This window comes from Lepus europaeus, chromosome 14 (genome assembly GCF_033115175.1).
Source record: "Lepus europaeus isolate LE1 chromosome 14, mLepTim1.pri, whole genome shotgun sequence".
Classification (NCBI taxonomy): domain Eukaryota; kingdom Metazoa; phylum Chordata; class Mammalia; order Lagomorpha; family Leporidae; genus Lepus; species Lepus europaeus.
In genome coordinates this window covers 51,793,132-51,810,032 of record NC_084840.1, presented here as the reverse complement: position 1 = coordinate 51,810,032, position 16,901 = coordinate 51,793,132, and the positions used below count along the sequence as shown (strand labels likewise).

The following is a 16,901-nucleotide window of genomic DNA, read 5'->3' as shown; positions in this document are numbered from 1 at the left end:
AGGTGCTTCCTAGTCTCCCATGTGGGTACAGGGACCCAAGGACTTGGGCCATCTTCCACTGCTTTCCCAGGCCACAGCAGAGAGCTGGATTGGAAGAGGAGCAGCTGGGACTAGAACCAGCGTCCGTATGGGATGCCGATGCCACAGGTGGAGAATTAACCTACTGTGCCACAGCACTGGCCCCATAATTCTCTTATTTTTAAGATCTTGAGGATGATATCTACTAGTTGTCTTCTTCATTCATTTTGAGATCTTCCTGTTTCCTATTATGACAAGTAATTTGCTTAAGATCTGGACATGTTTGTGTATTATGAGACAGGGTGTTTTGAAACCTTTGAGCTGGTTTATCTGGCATCACTCTAGCAGGAGAAATAGAGCAGTGGCTTTATTACTTCTAGGTGTGCTAGAACTTCAAGTACCCACTTCCAATCCAGTCCTGCTCCACTTCCCATCCAGTCCTGCTAATGACCTGGGAAAAACAGTAGAAGATGCCCCAAGTGCCTGGGCCCCTGCACCCATGTGGGAGATTTGGAGGAAGCTCCTCCATCCTGTCTTCAGCCTGGCCCAGCCCGCCCATCATGGCCATTTGGGGAGTGAACCAGCAGATAGAAAATGTCTCTCTCTCTCTCTCTGTGTCCCCTTCTCTCTCTAACTCTTTCAAATAAATAAATAAATACTTTAAATGATTTATTTATTTATTTGAATGTCAGAGTTACACAGAGAAAGAAGGAGAGGCGGGGTGGGGGTGGGGGGCTTACATCCACTGGTTCACTCCCCAGATGGTCACAATGGCCAGAGCTGAGCCAATCTGAAGCCTGGAACGAGGAGCTTCCCCTGAGTCTCCTATGCAGGTGCAGGGACCCAAGGACTTGGGCCATCTTCTACTGCTTTCTCAGGCCATAGAAGAGAGCTAGATGGGAAGTGGAGCAGCCAGGACTCAAAACCAGTGCCCATAAGGGATGCGGCACTGCAGAGGGTGACTTTACCTACTATGCCACAGCACCGCCTCCCCCTCCCCCATTCATTTCTATGAACTGCAATAGTAGGTGAATCTCTAGCAATGACATATTAGGTATTTATGACCAAATTCTCCTAATGAGAGCAACTAAAGAAAACTGGATGAAATATACATGTTTTTAAAACTTTCTTAAAGCTCAAGTTGTTGATTTCTCAAAACCTTTTGAAGAATTCTATTGAATTCAGAGCAAAATCCTGGCAAAAACAAGCACCCAAACCTCATACTCATTTTCACCTCAGTAGCCTCTGCCAACCGGAAGAGGAAAGAGAAACACAGCTGTGCTATATGGTCTTGAAGGACAAATGGAGTCAAAGCCTAAGCCCTGCAAGACTAGAGTTCATCTGAATGATTTGACTTGACGTAGTGTCCTCCCTATGGTCCTACAGCAATGTGTTCCCAGGAAATATTTCTCATACCAAGTCATTTCGGGACATGGTTGCCTCACAGCCAAAAGAGTGCCACTCACTTTGCAAGAATTAGTAGTTGGTAGGTGCAGCAGAAATAAAAGGTGAAACCCATGCCTGTATATACCTCGTGTATGTATTCAAGTTAGAAGGAGACAGGGCAGGTTTTCCGCCTAGTGATTAAGAGAACTGTGTCCCATTTTGGAGTCCCTGGATCTGATGCCTGTCTCTAGCTCCTCACTTAGGCTCCTGCCAATGCACACCCTGGGAGCCAGTAGTGATCATTCAAGTAGTTGAGTTCCTGTCACCCTTGTGCAAGACTTGGATTACATTTTTGCTTCTGGCTCCAGCCCAGCTCCAGCCATCAATGGCATTTGGGGAATGAACCATAGGATGAGTGTGCTCTTTCCCTCTCTCCTCTCTTCCTCCCTCCCACTCTCAAATAATAGATAAATAAATGAGGAAGAAAGTATCCTTCTATCCAAACTCCTGCTGCTTTCTCATTGTTCAGGTATTTTGAAAGCTGTCCTGCCTGTGAATAGAACTGTAGCCCATTCCTAACTCCATCTCGAGTTTGCCATAGAAGCAGACACCCCCCCAAACTTCTCACTCTAGCCAGCCATAATTCCCCATCACAAAGTGGGATTAGTTCTACCATAAATAGCCCCTGAGTGCTGCCAAAAGGGAATTTGAAGCAATATTATTAAAGAAAATTATTGTTCAATTTTTTAAATTGCTCATTTGAAACCATCTGAAAGAGGAGGTGCTTGACCAAGGGAGACAGGAAGGTCAAGTTTGCTTTGAAGTAAGTCACCTTCTCTGCAGAGGCCTCTTTTGTGACTGTTGGCCTGCAGCCCTCAGGGCAGTATCACTCACCAGTGCACAGTGACTTTGTCAGGCAAGTGCTCAAAGAGCACAAGTACAGATGCAAACCTAAAGCATCCCAGGATTGCAGGCGCCCACTGAGATTGGGGAGTGAGACATAAACCCACTTTCTCTTCCCGCAACACATTTGATGTTCATGCAGGAAGACAGCTAAGGCAGAAATCCAATTACTGAGCTAATTAGCACCTTTGAGTGGTAAGCACCAAATTTACTGGAGGAAAGCGCTGGAGAAAAGCTCAAATTACCCAGTATGGCTGACAGTTCACCTTCTTAGAGAATTGGTGGAGAGCCAGAAGCCCTAGGGTACCCGGCAGCTCAACTTAGCTATTGCTCATCAGAAGTTAGCACTTTGCCTTCAGAAAAAGGCTGTAACCTTTTGAAAAGATAGCTTTCTGGTGAACACAGTTTTAGAAGGTGTTTTAATTCCCTAAGGAGTTTTGTAAATTATTTTCTTTTGGCTCAATCCCACTTTAAAAATTGTTTATTCTGCTGCTGGAAATTCCATTTGTCCTAGGTCTTAAGGTGAAATTAAAATTCCACTTAGGGACTAACTATGCAGACATGGGATTTCTGCCTTCATCAGAAAGAATTTTGTTTGCTTTACTTCCTGCTACCCTGAGCTCTTTTATTTTCAAAGCTGCTGTGAGAATATTTGGAAGGAACGCTGAAGCAGTAATATGAGAAATCTCCCAAAAGTTTGTGGGGAATACATACCATGTCAAAAACTATGCATGGATTTAAAATTTTTGTGCTGAAATAAATTTGTCTTTTGATTCTATTTTTAATACACCTTGAAAGTACACTTGTGGAATGCCATGCTGGTGGTCACAAACGTTTTGAGGAATTAATAGTATATACCTCTTTCTAATCCATCTGTAAATCTATTCAAATAGGATGCTGCCTAGATTGTTCTCAAATGCCTGAGAGCCACAAGGAAAAACAAGAATACTTTTGTCTGAAGACAGCCTTTTCATTTACAAATTACAATGCCATCCAAAACTTTTTATCTGCTCTGTTTCCCAAGGGACAAGTTCATAAAGAAGTATGAATTCTGACATTTCTCCTTAAACACCGTTACTGACAAATGTTCATCACTGGTTGTACCATAGTGATCCGTCAGTGATCACATTTGAACATAAACAAGATAAGCAGCATCAGGGGTTAGCTAGTCTCCTGTCTTAGCAAGTCCCATAAGAGCAAAAACTCCAGAGGCAGCCTCATCTTCATTCATTCAACAACGACTGCTTGAGTGACTCCTAAGTATCATGTGAGCAAAAAAAAAAAACTTAACTCTGATCATACTTAGGATTTGGAGTAGGAGGCAGCTATGATTAGATAATCACACAAGGAAATGTGTGTGATGTGGAGTAAGGCTCCAGGGCTGGCCTACCTGGTTTCACTTGCTGTATCTGTGATGATAGGCACTTTACTTAATCTCTCTGTGGCTCTGCATCATTCTCTGTGAGAGTGGCAATAATAATAGTATCCACCCCAGAGAGTATTTGTGAGGATATAATGAGTTAAAACATGTTAAGTTCTTAGAATAGGCTCATACCACAAACAAGTGTTGCGTAAATGTGAGTTACCATCATTATTATCAACACTGACCATTGACAAGTGCTCCAAAGGAAGAGCTATGACATGTGGGAGAACAGAGCCCACAGCCCATGAATCTCACCTTGATCAAGGGCTAGGGACACTTCCCTTAGAAAGTGACCTTTTAGCTGAGACGTGGATGAGAGTGGTACACAAGTGAAAATAAGTGGGAGTGCAAAGGGACTACTGCACGTATTGGAGTGCAGAGGAAGGAGGGGTGACAAGAGTAGGAGTTTAGGGCGTACTGAAGATGTGGGAAAATACGAGGCTACTTGAGAAAGTTAGTGGGAAAATGAAAGTAAAAGACGAGTTTAGTCATTTAGTCTGGTGGTTACAATGCCAGTTAAGACTCACTTCCTGAATAAGAGTGTGGGTGTTCTTTTCCTAGCTCTAGCCCCAGTTCTAGTAACCTGCTAATGGAGACCCTATAAGGCAGTGGTGATGGTTTAAGTAATTGAGTTCCTGCCACCCATGTGGGAAACCTAGATTGAATTCTTAGCTTCAGTTTGGACAGGCCCCAACTGTGGTGGTCGCTGGGGAGTGAATCAGTGGATTGGAGTTGTCTCCCTATCACTGTCTCTCTGCCTCTCAAATACGTTTTTAAAAAAATAAAGATGGGTTTATTTTTGGTATAAAACAAATTAAAATATGTGCATAACTTTTTTCATAACATACATTTTCATAAACTTTTTTAAGGCTCCTTGTGTGCATGGACTTTAAAATATTTTTGCACCAAAACAAACATCTGTCAATTTTATTTCTCATGAACCTTTTGAAATACCCTCTTAAGGTCAGTATGGTCGGAGCATAGAAAATAAAAGAGTGCATTAGCAAAAGCAGGGGACAGGCATGTGGAAAAACTGCCTTTTCACAAATGCTAAGGGACCCTCATTATATTGAAATCTTTACATAAACTTAATGTTCAATGATGATATTTTTCTTGGGAAAACTCCTTTTTAGTGGCTGATATATCAGGAGCCACATGAAATTGCCATAAACTATTAAATATCATCAATATCAATTTCATATTTTATCCCTCGAAGGTTGAGGAGACCACGTCTCAATAACTGACATAAAGAGACAAAGCTGCTCCGGAACTGAGCAGAGCCCGTTGTTGCACTTATAAAGGGTTTCTGGGATACATGAAGTTCAAGAACTGGAGAAGTTTTTGAGACATATATGGGTTGACAGCATCTGCTCAAGAGGTTACTGGACAGGCTCAGAAGTCGGGGTGAGCCTGTTCCTCACTGACTGGCTCTCAGAAGCAAAGGGTTGTCATGGAATGGCTGATTTACAAAAGCTGGGATGTCATTTGTCATGATGGAGCATGTTCATAACTGGTTCTGGTGGCCATTCATTACCATGGCTGCAGACTGGCCCTCTTCAAGTTTTTAAGAGCTGTTGTTGGGTTTGACCTAGGAAAGATCTCTAAGAGAACCCTATTCTTAAAAGCCAGTGGCGACTGGAATCAATTTGAAAAGAAAGATAGCTATGTGTGTACTGCTTTCAAGTTCTCAAAGTTAGCGGCATCCCATTGGCAGTTCAAATACTTGTTTTTATTTTGTGCATCTGGTGCTCAAAACTGATGAAGACAGACTGTTCTCCCCAGAGCAGGGAACTACTCATCTTTCTCCTCCATGTTCTTCTTGTGCTTTTACCTCTCTTTGCTGTCAAGAGGCTCCTCTCTTCTTGCAGTATGTCAAACTGGAGCGATCATCTGAGTGTGTGAGCTTCAACTCCTCTGCATTTCTCACTCACACAGTTGGTTCTGTAAACTAGCTTTCTCCCATGGAAGGATCTAATCATGATCTTTTACCATTTTGTGGCCTCTTCTAGTACAAGACGAGTGGATAATTCCAACACAAGACTGGCAGTTCAAATTGAAAGGGATCCAGGTAAGCTCTCTTCCCTCTGTTTAAAATATTTATTTATTTTGCTATATAGATGGATTTGAAAAAGGGGAATTAACTACTCACTATTTTTAATCACCATGGAGACAATGCATATCCTGGTAAATATGCCAACTGTAAAAGAAAACTGTGAGGAGACTGATCAAACATCCTGGTTTGGAAATGCATTCCTCCATTATTTTGAATTGATTAGATTCTTGTTCAGTATTGAGTGAGTCTGCTAATCATTTTTATTTGTGTATGGTAAATGTCAAACATAGACTCTAAACCTTGGGATCAATCTTTTAGAAAAAAAAGTCAGCATTATGATGTCCTTCAAGGAAAACCATTGCAGCATCCAGACACTTTCAGAAACTTCAGTAAGCTATAGAGGGATTTGCCTGCAAGCAAATTATTATTTGTTATTTTCATGATTTATTTCATTTATAACCTTACTCATACAGAATGCAAATTTTAACTGCCTCTATTCTCATCTATCTCACTCTCTCCTTTGTGTCAAAAATTTTGTCTAGGAAGAATTGTACTGGGCACATTATCTATATTTGAATTATATATACATGATTAATTTAAAATCAGATTTTGAGATGTGAAAATACCTAGCGAGGCAGGTGTATTTTTGGCTGAACTCTGTCAGTACAGCAGAAAGGGGATGGACATACAAGCATCTCTGACCTGCAGTTGTGGGGCTCTGTGACCTTACAGGACTATTGGTGTTAGGCATAGAGACCATTTCTCAAACACATCATCATTCTAATCAGTTGCAATTATTATTTTTTTTGACAAGCAGAGTTAGACAGTGAGAGAGACAGAGAGAAAGGTCTTCCTTCCTTTGGTTCACTCCCCTAATGGCCGCCATGGCCGGCGCTATGCCGATCCAAAGCCAGGAGCCAGGTACTTCTTCCTGGTCTCCCATGTGGGTGCAGGACCCAAGCACTTGGGCCATCCTCCACTACCTTTTCAGGCCACAGCAGAGAGCTGGACTGGAAGAGGAGCATCCAGGACAGAATCTGACACCCCAACCGGGACTAGAACCCAGGGTGCCGGCGCCTCAGGGGGAAGATTAGCCAAGTGAGCTGTGGCTCTGGCCAGTTGCAAATTTTTTTTTTCATTTTAATCTAATTATTCAGATGTGTGGTCCACATGTTCTAAGATGCCCTGAGTTTAATCTCTACTTTAAGTGATTTAAATTATTTTGTTTTATTTAAACATTCAACAGTTTGAACAGTTAAGCAAAGGCTAATTTTCTCATTCAAGGCTTTCCTTTAAAAGTGCTGGAGACTGAAATTAATCTTCCATTAGTGTCTCAGGATGTGTGCTGACTCATTATAGAATATGAGTATAATGTCAGATCAAGGAGGTTTCATATCCATTGATGACTAAGCATACTGATACTTTATTAGACTACTGGCATGACTCAGTACATAGAGCAGTTTTTTTCCCATTAGTTATAATTAAGCTATAAATGCAGTAATTTCAATGCAGCTTTTAACCATTATGAATGCCTGGCAAGAGTATTCATACTCTGATAGTGTTATCTTAAGAGATTTCTTATAGATGAATGGGCATCTGCCTTATGCAAGTGCAGTAGGGTGTCTTAACCTATCTGTACTCCTCCATTGCATCCTGGTTCATGTGAGTAAAGAACAGAGGTGCTCTGATCAGATCTGTAGTCATTCTCTCACACCTCCCCGATTCTGTTTCCACTCCAGTAAAACAGAAGGGATCCTTTAGATTTACTTTAGGCTTTTCCTTTGTGTGAAAACTCTGTGCATGTATGCATCTCTGGCTTTTCAGAGCCAGAATTTTCTCTCAGAAGAAAAGCCATTCCCAAAACAAGAACCCCTAAAGGTAAACTTTTCTCCTAGTCCCTCCCAATGCTTCCTCTACCCACAAGGCCATAGAGCAGGAAGGCTTCCAAATTTTCCCAGTCTTTTCTTAACCAAGCTTATATCCTTCATCTTGAGAGATCCCATAGAGGGAGGGAAAGAAGTCTGGGCCCATCTGGGAGGTTACAGGAAATGCACTGTGTAACCCCCATTCCACCCCCTGCCAACACATAGCTATGGGCTTCCACTGTGAAGCTAGATCGTCATCGTTCCAGCTACTTCACTGCATCCTGCCTTCAGCCTTCCTTGCCTGTCACCATCCATCACATGAGAATGACTGAAATTATACAGCAAACAATCATTGGTGACACCAAGTCCTGCTAGGATGCAGAACTAGAACTTTCAATCACTGAAGGGTGGATGCAAAGGTGGCACAACCATCTGTGTGTCCTCAAGAACAATGAAAGGTCAAATGCACACCAACTCATGTTCATGAGTATCTGTAGTAGTTTTTACTTATGATCATTGAAACTGGAAAGCCTAATGTCCTTCAGCTTATGAATAGATAAAGAAACTACAGTGCAGGAATACTGCTCAATGTGGAAACTGAACAAAATACCATTACATACAACATGGATGAATGCATGATTCTGAGTGGTGGATACAAAGATACATGCATTTTTCAAGACTGATACAATAGTTCATTAAGAAAAGATTAATTTTATCATATGTAAAATATTATTCAGTAAGCCTGTTTTATATACATTATAAATTATAAATAATGACATCAATTTATATACAACATAACTTGGATATATATTTGTAATATATAGTCATATATTAAATCTATATTTGTGTATAATATACTGGTAATAATTATTTTAGTATACTTATATAATATGCATATATAATATATACATATAACATGTACATATTATAATATATAATATATATAACATGTATATATTATATATGCATTATCTTAGATTTAATGACATATTTAACATATTATATAACATAGAATGTATATTATATATAACATGTTATATGTTTTATATATAACATATTATATAACATATAATATGACTTTGATTTTTTAAAAAATCCTGAGTTACTTGATGATGATTTGTGTGTGTGTGTGTGTGTGTTTTGTTTTGGCAGGCAGAGTTAGACAGTGAGAGAGAGACAGAGAGAAAAGTCTTCCTCCCATTGGTTCACCCCACAAATGGCTGCTATGGCCGGCGTGCTGCGCTGATCCAAAGCCAGGAGCCAGGTGCTTCCTCCTGGTATCCCATGCGGGTGCAGGGCCCAAGCACTTGGGCCATCCTCCACTGCACTCCCTGGCCACAGCAGAGAGCTGGCCTGGAAGAGGAGCAACCGGAACAGAATCTGGTGTCCCAACCAGGACTAGAACCCGGGGTGCCGGCGCCGCAGGTGGAGGATTAGCCTAGTGAGCAGCGGCGCCTGCTGATGATGTTCTTAAAAATAACATTTCTCTTAAGGAAGCTATGTGATCTATGGTGCTACATGTTATTCAACAGATACTTAGTTAGTCCACACTACAGATGTTTGGAATTCTGCCGGTATTGGGATACAAAAATAAACACACTCATACACAGAGCTGTCTTCATTGAATTTATGGTGCATTGGAGAAACCAGATGTTAATCAAATAACCATATTTTCATACACAAGCATGCACACACACACACACACAGAGTAAACTTCCAACTGGAACAAGCACTTCAAAGCAGAGGTCTAAAGTGCTGAGAACTGTACCAGTGTCCTGTCACAGTGGTCAGTGCTAGCTTCCCTGAAGTGGTAACTGAGCTAAGCTCTGAAGAATGGTATAATGAATATACCAGAGAGAATTGAAGAGCATCCTGGGTAAAGAGATCCGTATGAGCAAGGCTGGGAGTGGGAAGGGACGTTTGAGTTGTTCAGCTGGAAGAAGTTTTGTGTTGTTGAGCATAAAGACTGAGAAGAGAGTTAGTGAAAGATGAGGCTGGAGGCCGAAGTGAGAAGCAGGTCATGCAGAGCCTTGTGTGTGATCATATGAGCAAGGTTTATTCAGAGACGTCCTGGCTTACACCTGTGAATGAAAAGCTGTATCACTACCCTATTATGGACCATGTTAAGGGGTCATTTTTCTATCTTAAGAGCTTGAAGAGTCACTAAATATTTTAAGTTATGAAGTTGGAAGGTCTTGGGTAATACATTCGGCTTTACGGTGTGAGACATTCATTCTGGCTGTAGTGTAGAGAATGAACAGTAGGTCCCAGTGAATAAACATAGGTTAGTCACAAGGCTACTGGGTTTGTTCACAGGAGAAATAGTAGTAGCCTGGAATAGGGTAGAAATAATGGAGAAAGGTAGAAAATGCAAAAAATAAACTGAAGAAGGTAAAATTGAGAAAGGTGGAAAAAAAGGTCCATGTTATTGCTTTCTGGATGGGATAGGAACACAGGCGAGGGGTTCCCTGATGTGAGCACGTGGAATTGAGGAGCATTTGAGACATTCAAGAGAAGATGTTAAGTAGAAAAGTAGGTATATGGTGTAGAGCTCAGACAAGAGATCTCAGCTGGATATCTGAATTTGTAAGTTATCTGTTTAGATACTAACTAAATCCATTTGTATAGATAAGATTGCCAGAGAGCGTATAGAGTGAAAAAAAAAAAAATAGGAGACTCTCAGATAATCCACTAAAATGGATGAGGAACAAGTCTTACTGTTTTTACATATACAAAGAGACTGATTTTACTCTTTAATCAGAGGACAACTCAGTCTTTCCTTGGACCTGAGCTCACAGGGAGTAACCATTCAATGATCCTATTTCTTGTCTGCCTTTAGGGAATGATGACAACAATCTCAATTCCATCTTTTATGAGCACTTGACAAGGACCCTCCAGGAGTCCCTCTGTGGAGACTTAGTTCTTGGTCGCTGGGGTAACTACAGCTCTGGCGATTGCTTTATTCTGGCTTCAGAGGACCTCAATGCCTTTGTTCACCTGATTGAAATTGGAAATGGTCTTGTCACCTTTCAACTTCGAGGACTGGAATTCCGAGGTATGAATGACTTCATTGTGCGATTCACTAGAATTCAGTCACTTGAGTTAATGGCCAGGCATAGTTTTAATAAGAAGTCATTTGTAAAGGGGGGAAGAATGTTGTGCCTGTCCTATTGAATGAGAGTTAGAAGCTTGCTACTACAACCTTCAGTGATGTATTTGGTATTAATAAACCCTAGTCTACTGAGGGAATAATAATGACATGAAACATATAATCCCATGTAAAACTGTGATTTAGCAAAGCAGAACATCGGTTTTAATCCTTATGGGAAGAATCCAGAGCAATGCACAGGCCCCATGTGGAGTTAATCAGACATAAAATAGAACCTACTGTGCTAGTCACTGGTGCTGGGGTCTGTTATGCATAAATCATTTCATGTCTTTTAAGCTTCTCTTTTTCATCTGCAAGATGATAATAATGATAAAAATAGTTGTCTCATAAAGTTGTTTTGTGATTTAAATGAGATCATGTAAATGAGTGCACTATAAGAATACTCATTACTTTGCAATTATTGAGTCTGCCTGGCTCTTGAAAGTGAGACTCCACTGTTTCTCTGAACCAGGAGCTGGAGTTGTATGATAGAAAATGAAGGGAGTAGCATAACTGATGCATCCTTGGGTTCTCTTCTCAGTCTTCATTTGTTCCTTTATTTGTTGCATGTTTTCTGAGGATGTTCTCATGTTTAAGGCTGGAGATGTAATGGACACATGCTATGAAAGAGCATAACTCTAATGACGTTCACCTCCAACGAGAGACATAGAAAATCAGTTAGTTAACAAGCAAATTAATCAGGATTTAGGGCAAATGCCATGAAAGTTGTAACTAGGGTTCTGGGACCAATAGTCACTGCAAAGGGTGAGAATGCGAGGTCCCACATTGGATGGGATGACCAAGGAAAACCTGCAGAGGAGGATACAGGAAGAAGAAGGTTCCAGGTGTAGGAACTGATGTGTGCTAAATGTATGAGTCAAGCAATAACTTGGAGCACTCCCAGCCCCCAACAGAGGACTAAAGTGACCAGAACTGACTGTAAATCTGAGGACAACATGATACAGAAAAGAAGGGAAGTCAACAGATAAGAGATCTCACAGCCGGGGTGAGGGGGTTGCATTTTGTTTTGTGTATAATGGGAACCATGCAGTGAATCTGGAAAGGGGGATGGCTGATCCCTTTTGCACTTTGAGATTGTTCTTATGGATCATGTGGAGAATGTACTAGAGTGGGCAAAAGTGGAAGCAGGGAAACCATTTAGGAATGTGTTGTAGTGGTTCAAGTAGAGGATGATAGTAGAAACAGGGAAGTGCCAGGAGACTCTAAAGTAGAAACAGCAAGCCAGGAAGTTGTGGGAAAGGGATGCTGGGCAAGATTCTAGGTCGAGTTCTGCATTGGGAGAGGTGTGTTTACTGAAACAGGGAAACCTGAATGAGAAACAGGATTTTTTTAGTCTAGAAATGGGAGCTCCATTTTGTATATTTTAATTTTATGATGCCCTTGCTTCACAAGTGAATACATCAAGCAGCTAATTGGACATAGCAGCCTCATCTTCTGTTCTTTCAGGAGGCTTTTATTTGGCACTGATACTAAGTCTTTGAATACAGAAGTAAGGGCTCCTACTCCATGACTCTGGATGCCTCTCAGAGAAGACAAATCAGACATGTAATTAGAAATCAGTTTTACCTGAGATGAATGTTATGGTAGCATTCTGGCAGCACTTCTATGAGGCTCAGAGGGACATTCTGGTCAAGTCAGGATCTGGCTTAGCTCTTAAGGGAGAAGCCTTGGTTGAGAGGGAGAGGGGGCAGGGCTTTTCTTGCCAAGGGGCAGCAGGTGTGATGATGGAGAGGCACCAAGTTGACAGCTTTGGTTTCCAGCAAGTAGCTTAGGAGAAAGTCGTCAAAATGATGCTACAAAGATGAGCAGGAGCTAACTCATACCCAGCTAGAACCTCACTGTGACAAAAGGACAAAAACAAATTGTCAAACCACTACCTGAAGAGGACTAAGTCTCTCAATGCTACGGATGAGAACTCTAAGCATTAGTTGTGTGGATTTTAACATTCCTAAACACACTGCATGGAAGACTTTATTTTTCTAGAGTAGTTGGTTCTGTTTTAGATGTACTTTCTGTGCAGTTTTATGAGTTTCAGAAATCTAATTTTAAGGACTTCGTTTGGACAAGGTTATTGGGCAAGGCAGTGTGATCAGACTCTATAGAATAATCACAGAAACTGTGTTGCCCCTAAATTTCTCAGCAATGCAGGAAAATGCCACAGGATGTGGTGGAAATTAAGTGTTCAGTGCAATGATGCAACAAACTTTCTCTGAGTTTCTGTATCTTATCTATTTTGAAAACTTTTCGGTTTTTCATGGAATTCAAAGAAAGAACTTTTAAACTAGCTTAATTGAATATGAGTTATCATTTCTATCACAAATCCTATGCAGTTTTTGCTCCTTTAGCAAATTTAACCAATCTTTAAAAGTATGGTCTAAGCATGGAACAGGGACTGCAGTGGCCTAAGTCAGCTAGGATGCTGTCCGTGCTTTGGAGACACCTGCACCTGGTTCCCAGATAACATGACCTTTCAACAAAATCTAACTGTGACCAAGGAGACACCTGCTATACTTTAAGAAGGAGTGAGCTTCATGCCTAGGGCCATTGTAGGAAGAGTGATTAATGACCCCATTGTTTGCCTTTTCCTGTGTATGGATAACATTGAGTGTGGGAATGGAATGCCTCGCCTTAATCAATAATCAAGTCTATTAGCTGTTACCAAATATTCTATTTTCAATGTGATTGCTAACCACACATAAATCTGTATTGTTTAAATGTGACTCAATGCATGTATGCACATGGTTAGAAAAATATAAAAACTGTAACCAAACTCAGGCTTGTGGAATAGTCAACTGAGACAATTGGTTCTTTCCAGTTTAAATGCTCAGTTTGAATAGCTGAATAAACTTTAAGCTTTGATGTTTTAAACAGACTCATAATCGCAGTCAATAAAAGTTCCAAAGGTACTTAGATTTTGGAAGTTTGCAGTACTTCTATCTTCCAGCTCCTCAACACAAACAAGGGTTCTTCTTAATCTACCGCACTAAAGGTGTTGGTCTTGTTACCAGAGAAGCAAAGCTTCCTTGTCTTTGCACAAGAAAGAATTCAGGTGTGAGACAGAGAGTAGTGGAAAGCAAAATAGCAAGGTTTATTAGGGTAGAGACATCTGTAAGAATGAATGGGCACCTTTCCAGACAGGACCTGAGAGAGTACGCAGTTTACATTTAGTCTGGGGCTTTTAAGGGGATGGGTCTTGCCTTCCCTCCCTCTCTCCTTCTTCTCCTCCCGAACAAAGGACTTGTTGGATGTAAATGCGAAAAATTCCTTTCTGAGTTTTCCCCCTGAAGTTATCAGACAGGGGAAGCCTGGCTGGCGTGGCCCCACCTTAGAGGAAGGATGGTTATCAGGTAGAAGGGGCAGGATCCCCTGGGAGGTCATCAGGATCTGGACAGGATGTTTGAAGTGCAGATACTGGGCTGCACCTGGAAGGTTATCGGGGTGACTTTGAGATGCAGACGCTGGATCTAGATGTCAGTTCCTTAGGCCTTTGTCACACACACATAAGCTCATTTCTGACTTCCTGCCTAACAGTGTCACATGTTAACAACATCTTTTGGGGAATATCCAACTACTGCAAAGCTTACTGGTTTAGAACAAAAATGCTATACAGTTTCTCACTGTTTGTGTGGGTTGGTCAGGAGTTCTGCTGCTGCTGTTGCCTGGGGTGTCTCATGCAACCATATTCATTCAGCAAATGAGGTTGGCTGGAATGTGCAGGGTGCTGTGACCAGGGACTGGCTGCCAACCTGGAACCTTGTATCTCCTCCATGTGGCCATTCAGCTTCCAGGCCCTGGACAAGGTATCTTTATAACACAGCGGTCTCAGTGTTGCAAAAAGGGGGGACACAGGCAATGTGGGACAGATACCACTTCTGCCAAACTGTGATGGCCAAAGTCATTCCCAAGGATAACCCAGATTCAGGCAGTAAAATTAAGTGGCCCTGTCTCTGTGCACAGTGGAATGGGTTCCCCCAGAACCCAATATTACAACAATATACCAAACTCCCAAAACTTCAGCAGGTGAAAACTCAGAAGGAGGCTCAGAACTGGAACAGCTATGACCACGCCCCAGATAGAGGCAGCATGTATATGTAGGGAGATTTCTTGGGAAAGTTTCTCTGTCATCACTCCTGATTTTCTTTTCTTTTTTTTTTTTTTAAGATTTATTTTATTTATTTGAAAAAGAGTTACAGAGAGAGGAAGAGACAGAGAGAGAGGTCTTCCATCTGTTGGTTTGCTCCCCAGATGGCCGCAATGGCTGGAGCTGTGCCGATCCGAAGCCAGGAGCCAGCAGCTTTTTCCAAGTCTCCCACATGGGTGCAGGGGCCCAAGGACTTGGGCCATCTTCTGCTGCTATCCCAAGCCATAACAGAGAGCTGGATTAGAAGAGGAGCAGCCCATATGGGATGCTGGCACTTCAGGCCAGGGCGTTAACCCACTGCACCACAGCACCGGCCCCAATCCTTGATTTTCCTTCTTCCTGCCCACCACAGCAGAATCATACACTGGCTGGAAGGGTCACCTTGGCACAACCATGATGTCTTCATAAAATACCAGCTAATCAGCCTTAATACCACTCACTCTTGTACAATATATTTTCTTTGACCTAGTTTGACCATAGTTTGGAACATAGGGACTTTGAAAGAGCATAAAGCTTGGCTAAATCTAGATTTTGTTTTTGTTCCAGAAAGAATCCTGTTGACCTAAAATGACTTCTGTGATGTTTCTCTTTGCAACATATGGTACAGTATTCCCCAGGAATGCCTGTTTTCTTCTAGCTCCTTGGGTATTCTTCTAAGTTTTGTTTTCAATTCCCTATTTCCCAAATAGCAGGGTTTATTTTGGTCAAATTTAATCTACTTCAGCACAACCTGGGGCAGTCGAAATATAGATGGACTGGTTCTCTCTCCTGAAATCTTCTGAAGCAATCAGTAGAGACTTTGGCTAATCGTGGCACAGGCTCTGAATCTCTCAAGAAATGAAAAATATACCCCAGAGGATGAAAACTCCCTGAGGCCATGGGACACTCAGTCCCACTGCCCTTCTCTCTAAAAGTGATACATTTGTGTCAATAGGAGCTCTTAGCTGCAAGTGACCAAAATCAACTAATGTAATCAACTAATATAAGCTAATGGAAGCAGAAGACAGTTTTATTTATTGGTAGTTATTGCAGAGGGCACAGACTTGCTGAGAAGCCAGGCAAAGCATACCTGACAGCTACCCTACAGGAGGCATGTCTGAAATCACAGCACAGCTTCAAAGGCGGCACAGCTCAGCTGGTGACTTCAGCTACCTCCCTCACATCATTGACACCATGAGTCTGGATACTGGATGGTGTTACTACCACCACTGCTGCCCACAGACGTGGGGTGAGCAGCCTCTGCTGCCACCTCCCTTCCAGAATGTATTCCCTATGCCCTTGCTTCTTTCTGTTGCTAATTCTTGGTCAAAGTTTAATGTGAATGCTTTAGATTGACAAGATCAAGACCATGTCTGGGTACTTGAAATGCAAGGAAACCAAATAAAAGTAGTGTCTGACTTTTGAGTTCTTTCAGTAGGAGACAGTTGCCACCTTTCATTGAGCTTCATAATATGGGTATATTGGTCGAGTAATGATAGATACTATGACAATCACCTGCAGTGATTGACATATAGATTTATTTTGCATTCACAGAGTCCAATCAGTGAATGAAGGTAGTAGGGATAGTGAATAATTCGATTTTACACCAGAGATCCTGGCTAACAGAAGTTCTATCTACTTGTTAGAATGTTGCTTTCAAGGTCACCTTGAGCTTCAGTAGTATCAAGTTGGCAGGAAGCGGAAAATTGATTGGTGCTAGGCTTGACCCTGCAATACTTAATTTCTTCCTATAATCTACTGTCCATAATTGGTATATCTACAAAAGAAGCTAGGGAATGTTGTCTGAGTGCCCAGTAGAAAATGTGCGAAACAGTGGTGACACCACAGCTAGCCAGTCTCTGGCAGAGTGTGTAATTTCCCAAACATAGAGTAGGAGCTTAGATCTTGGATAACCCAACAGAATGATCAAAGTCCATGGCACATCTGTTTCTCTGGGTGGGACC

General features: G+C 41.6%; 1 protein-coding gene across 1 annotated transcript in view; it reads left to right on the top strand.

Annotated features, from left to right (window-relative positions):
* The window catches only part of PCNX2 (pecanex 2), a 338,333-nt gene that overhangs the window by 255,010 nt on the left and 66,422 nt on the right, over window positions 1-16,901 (top strand). Inside the window, exons 23-24 of the mRNA XM_062210622.1 lie at window positions 5,740-5,798; window positions 10,488-10,703. Coding sequence (XP_062066606.1) covers window positions 5,740-5,798; window positions 10,488-10,703 — 275 coding nt within the window. The remainder of the gene's footprint in view (window positions 1-5,739; window positions 5,799-10,487; window positions 10,704-16,901) is intronic.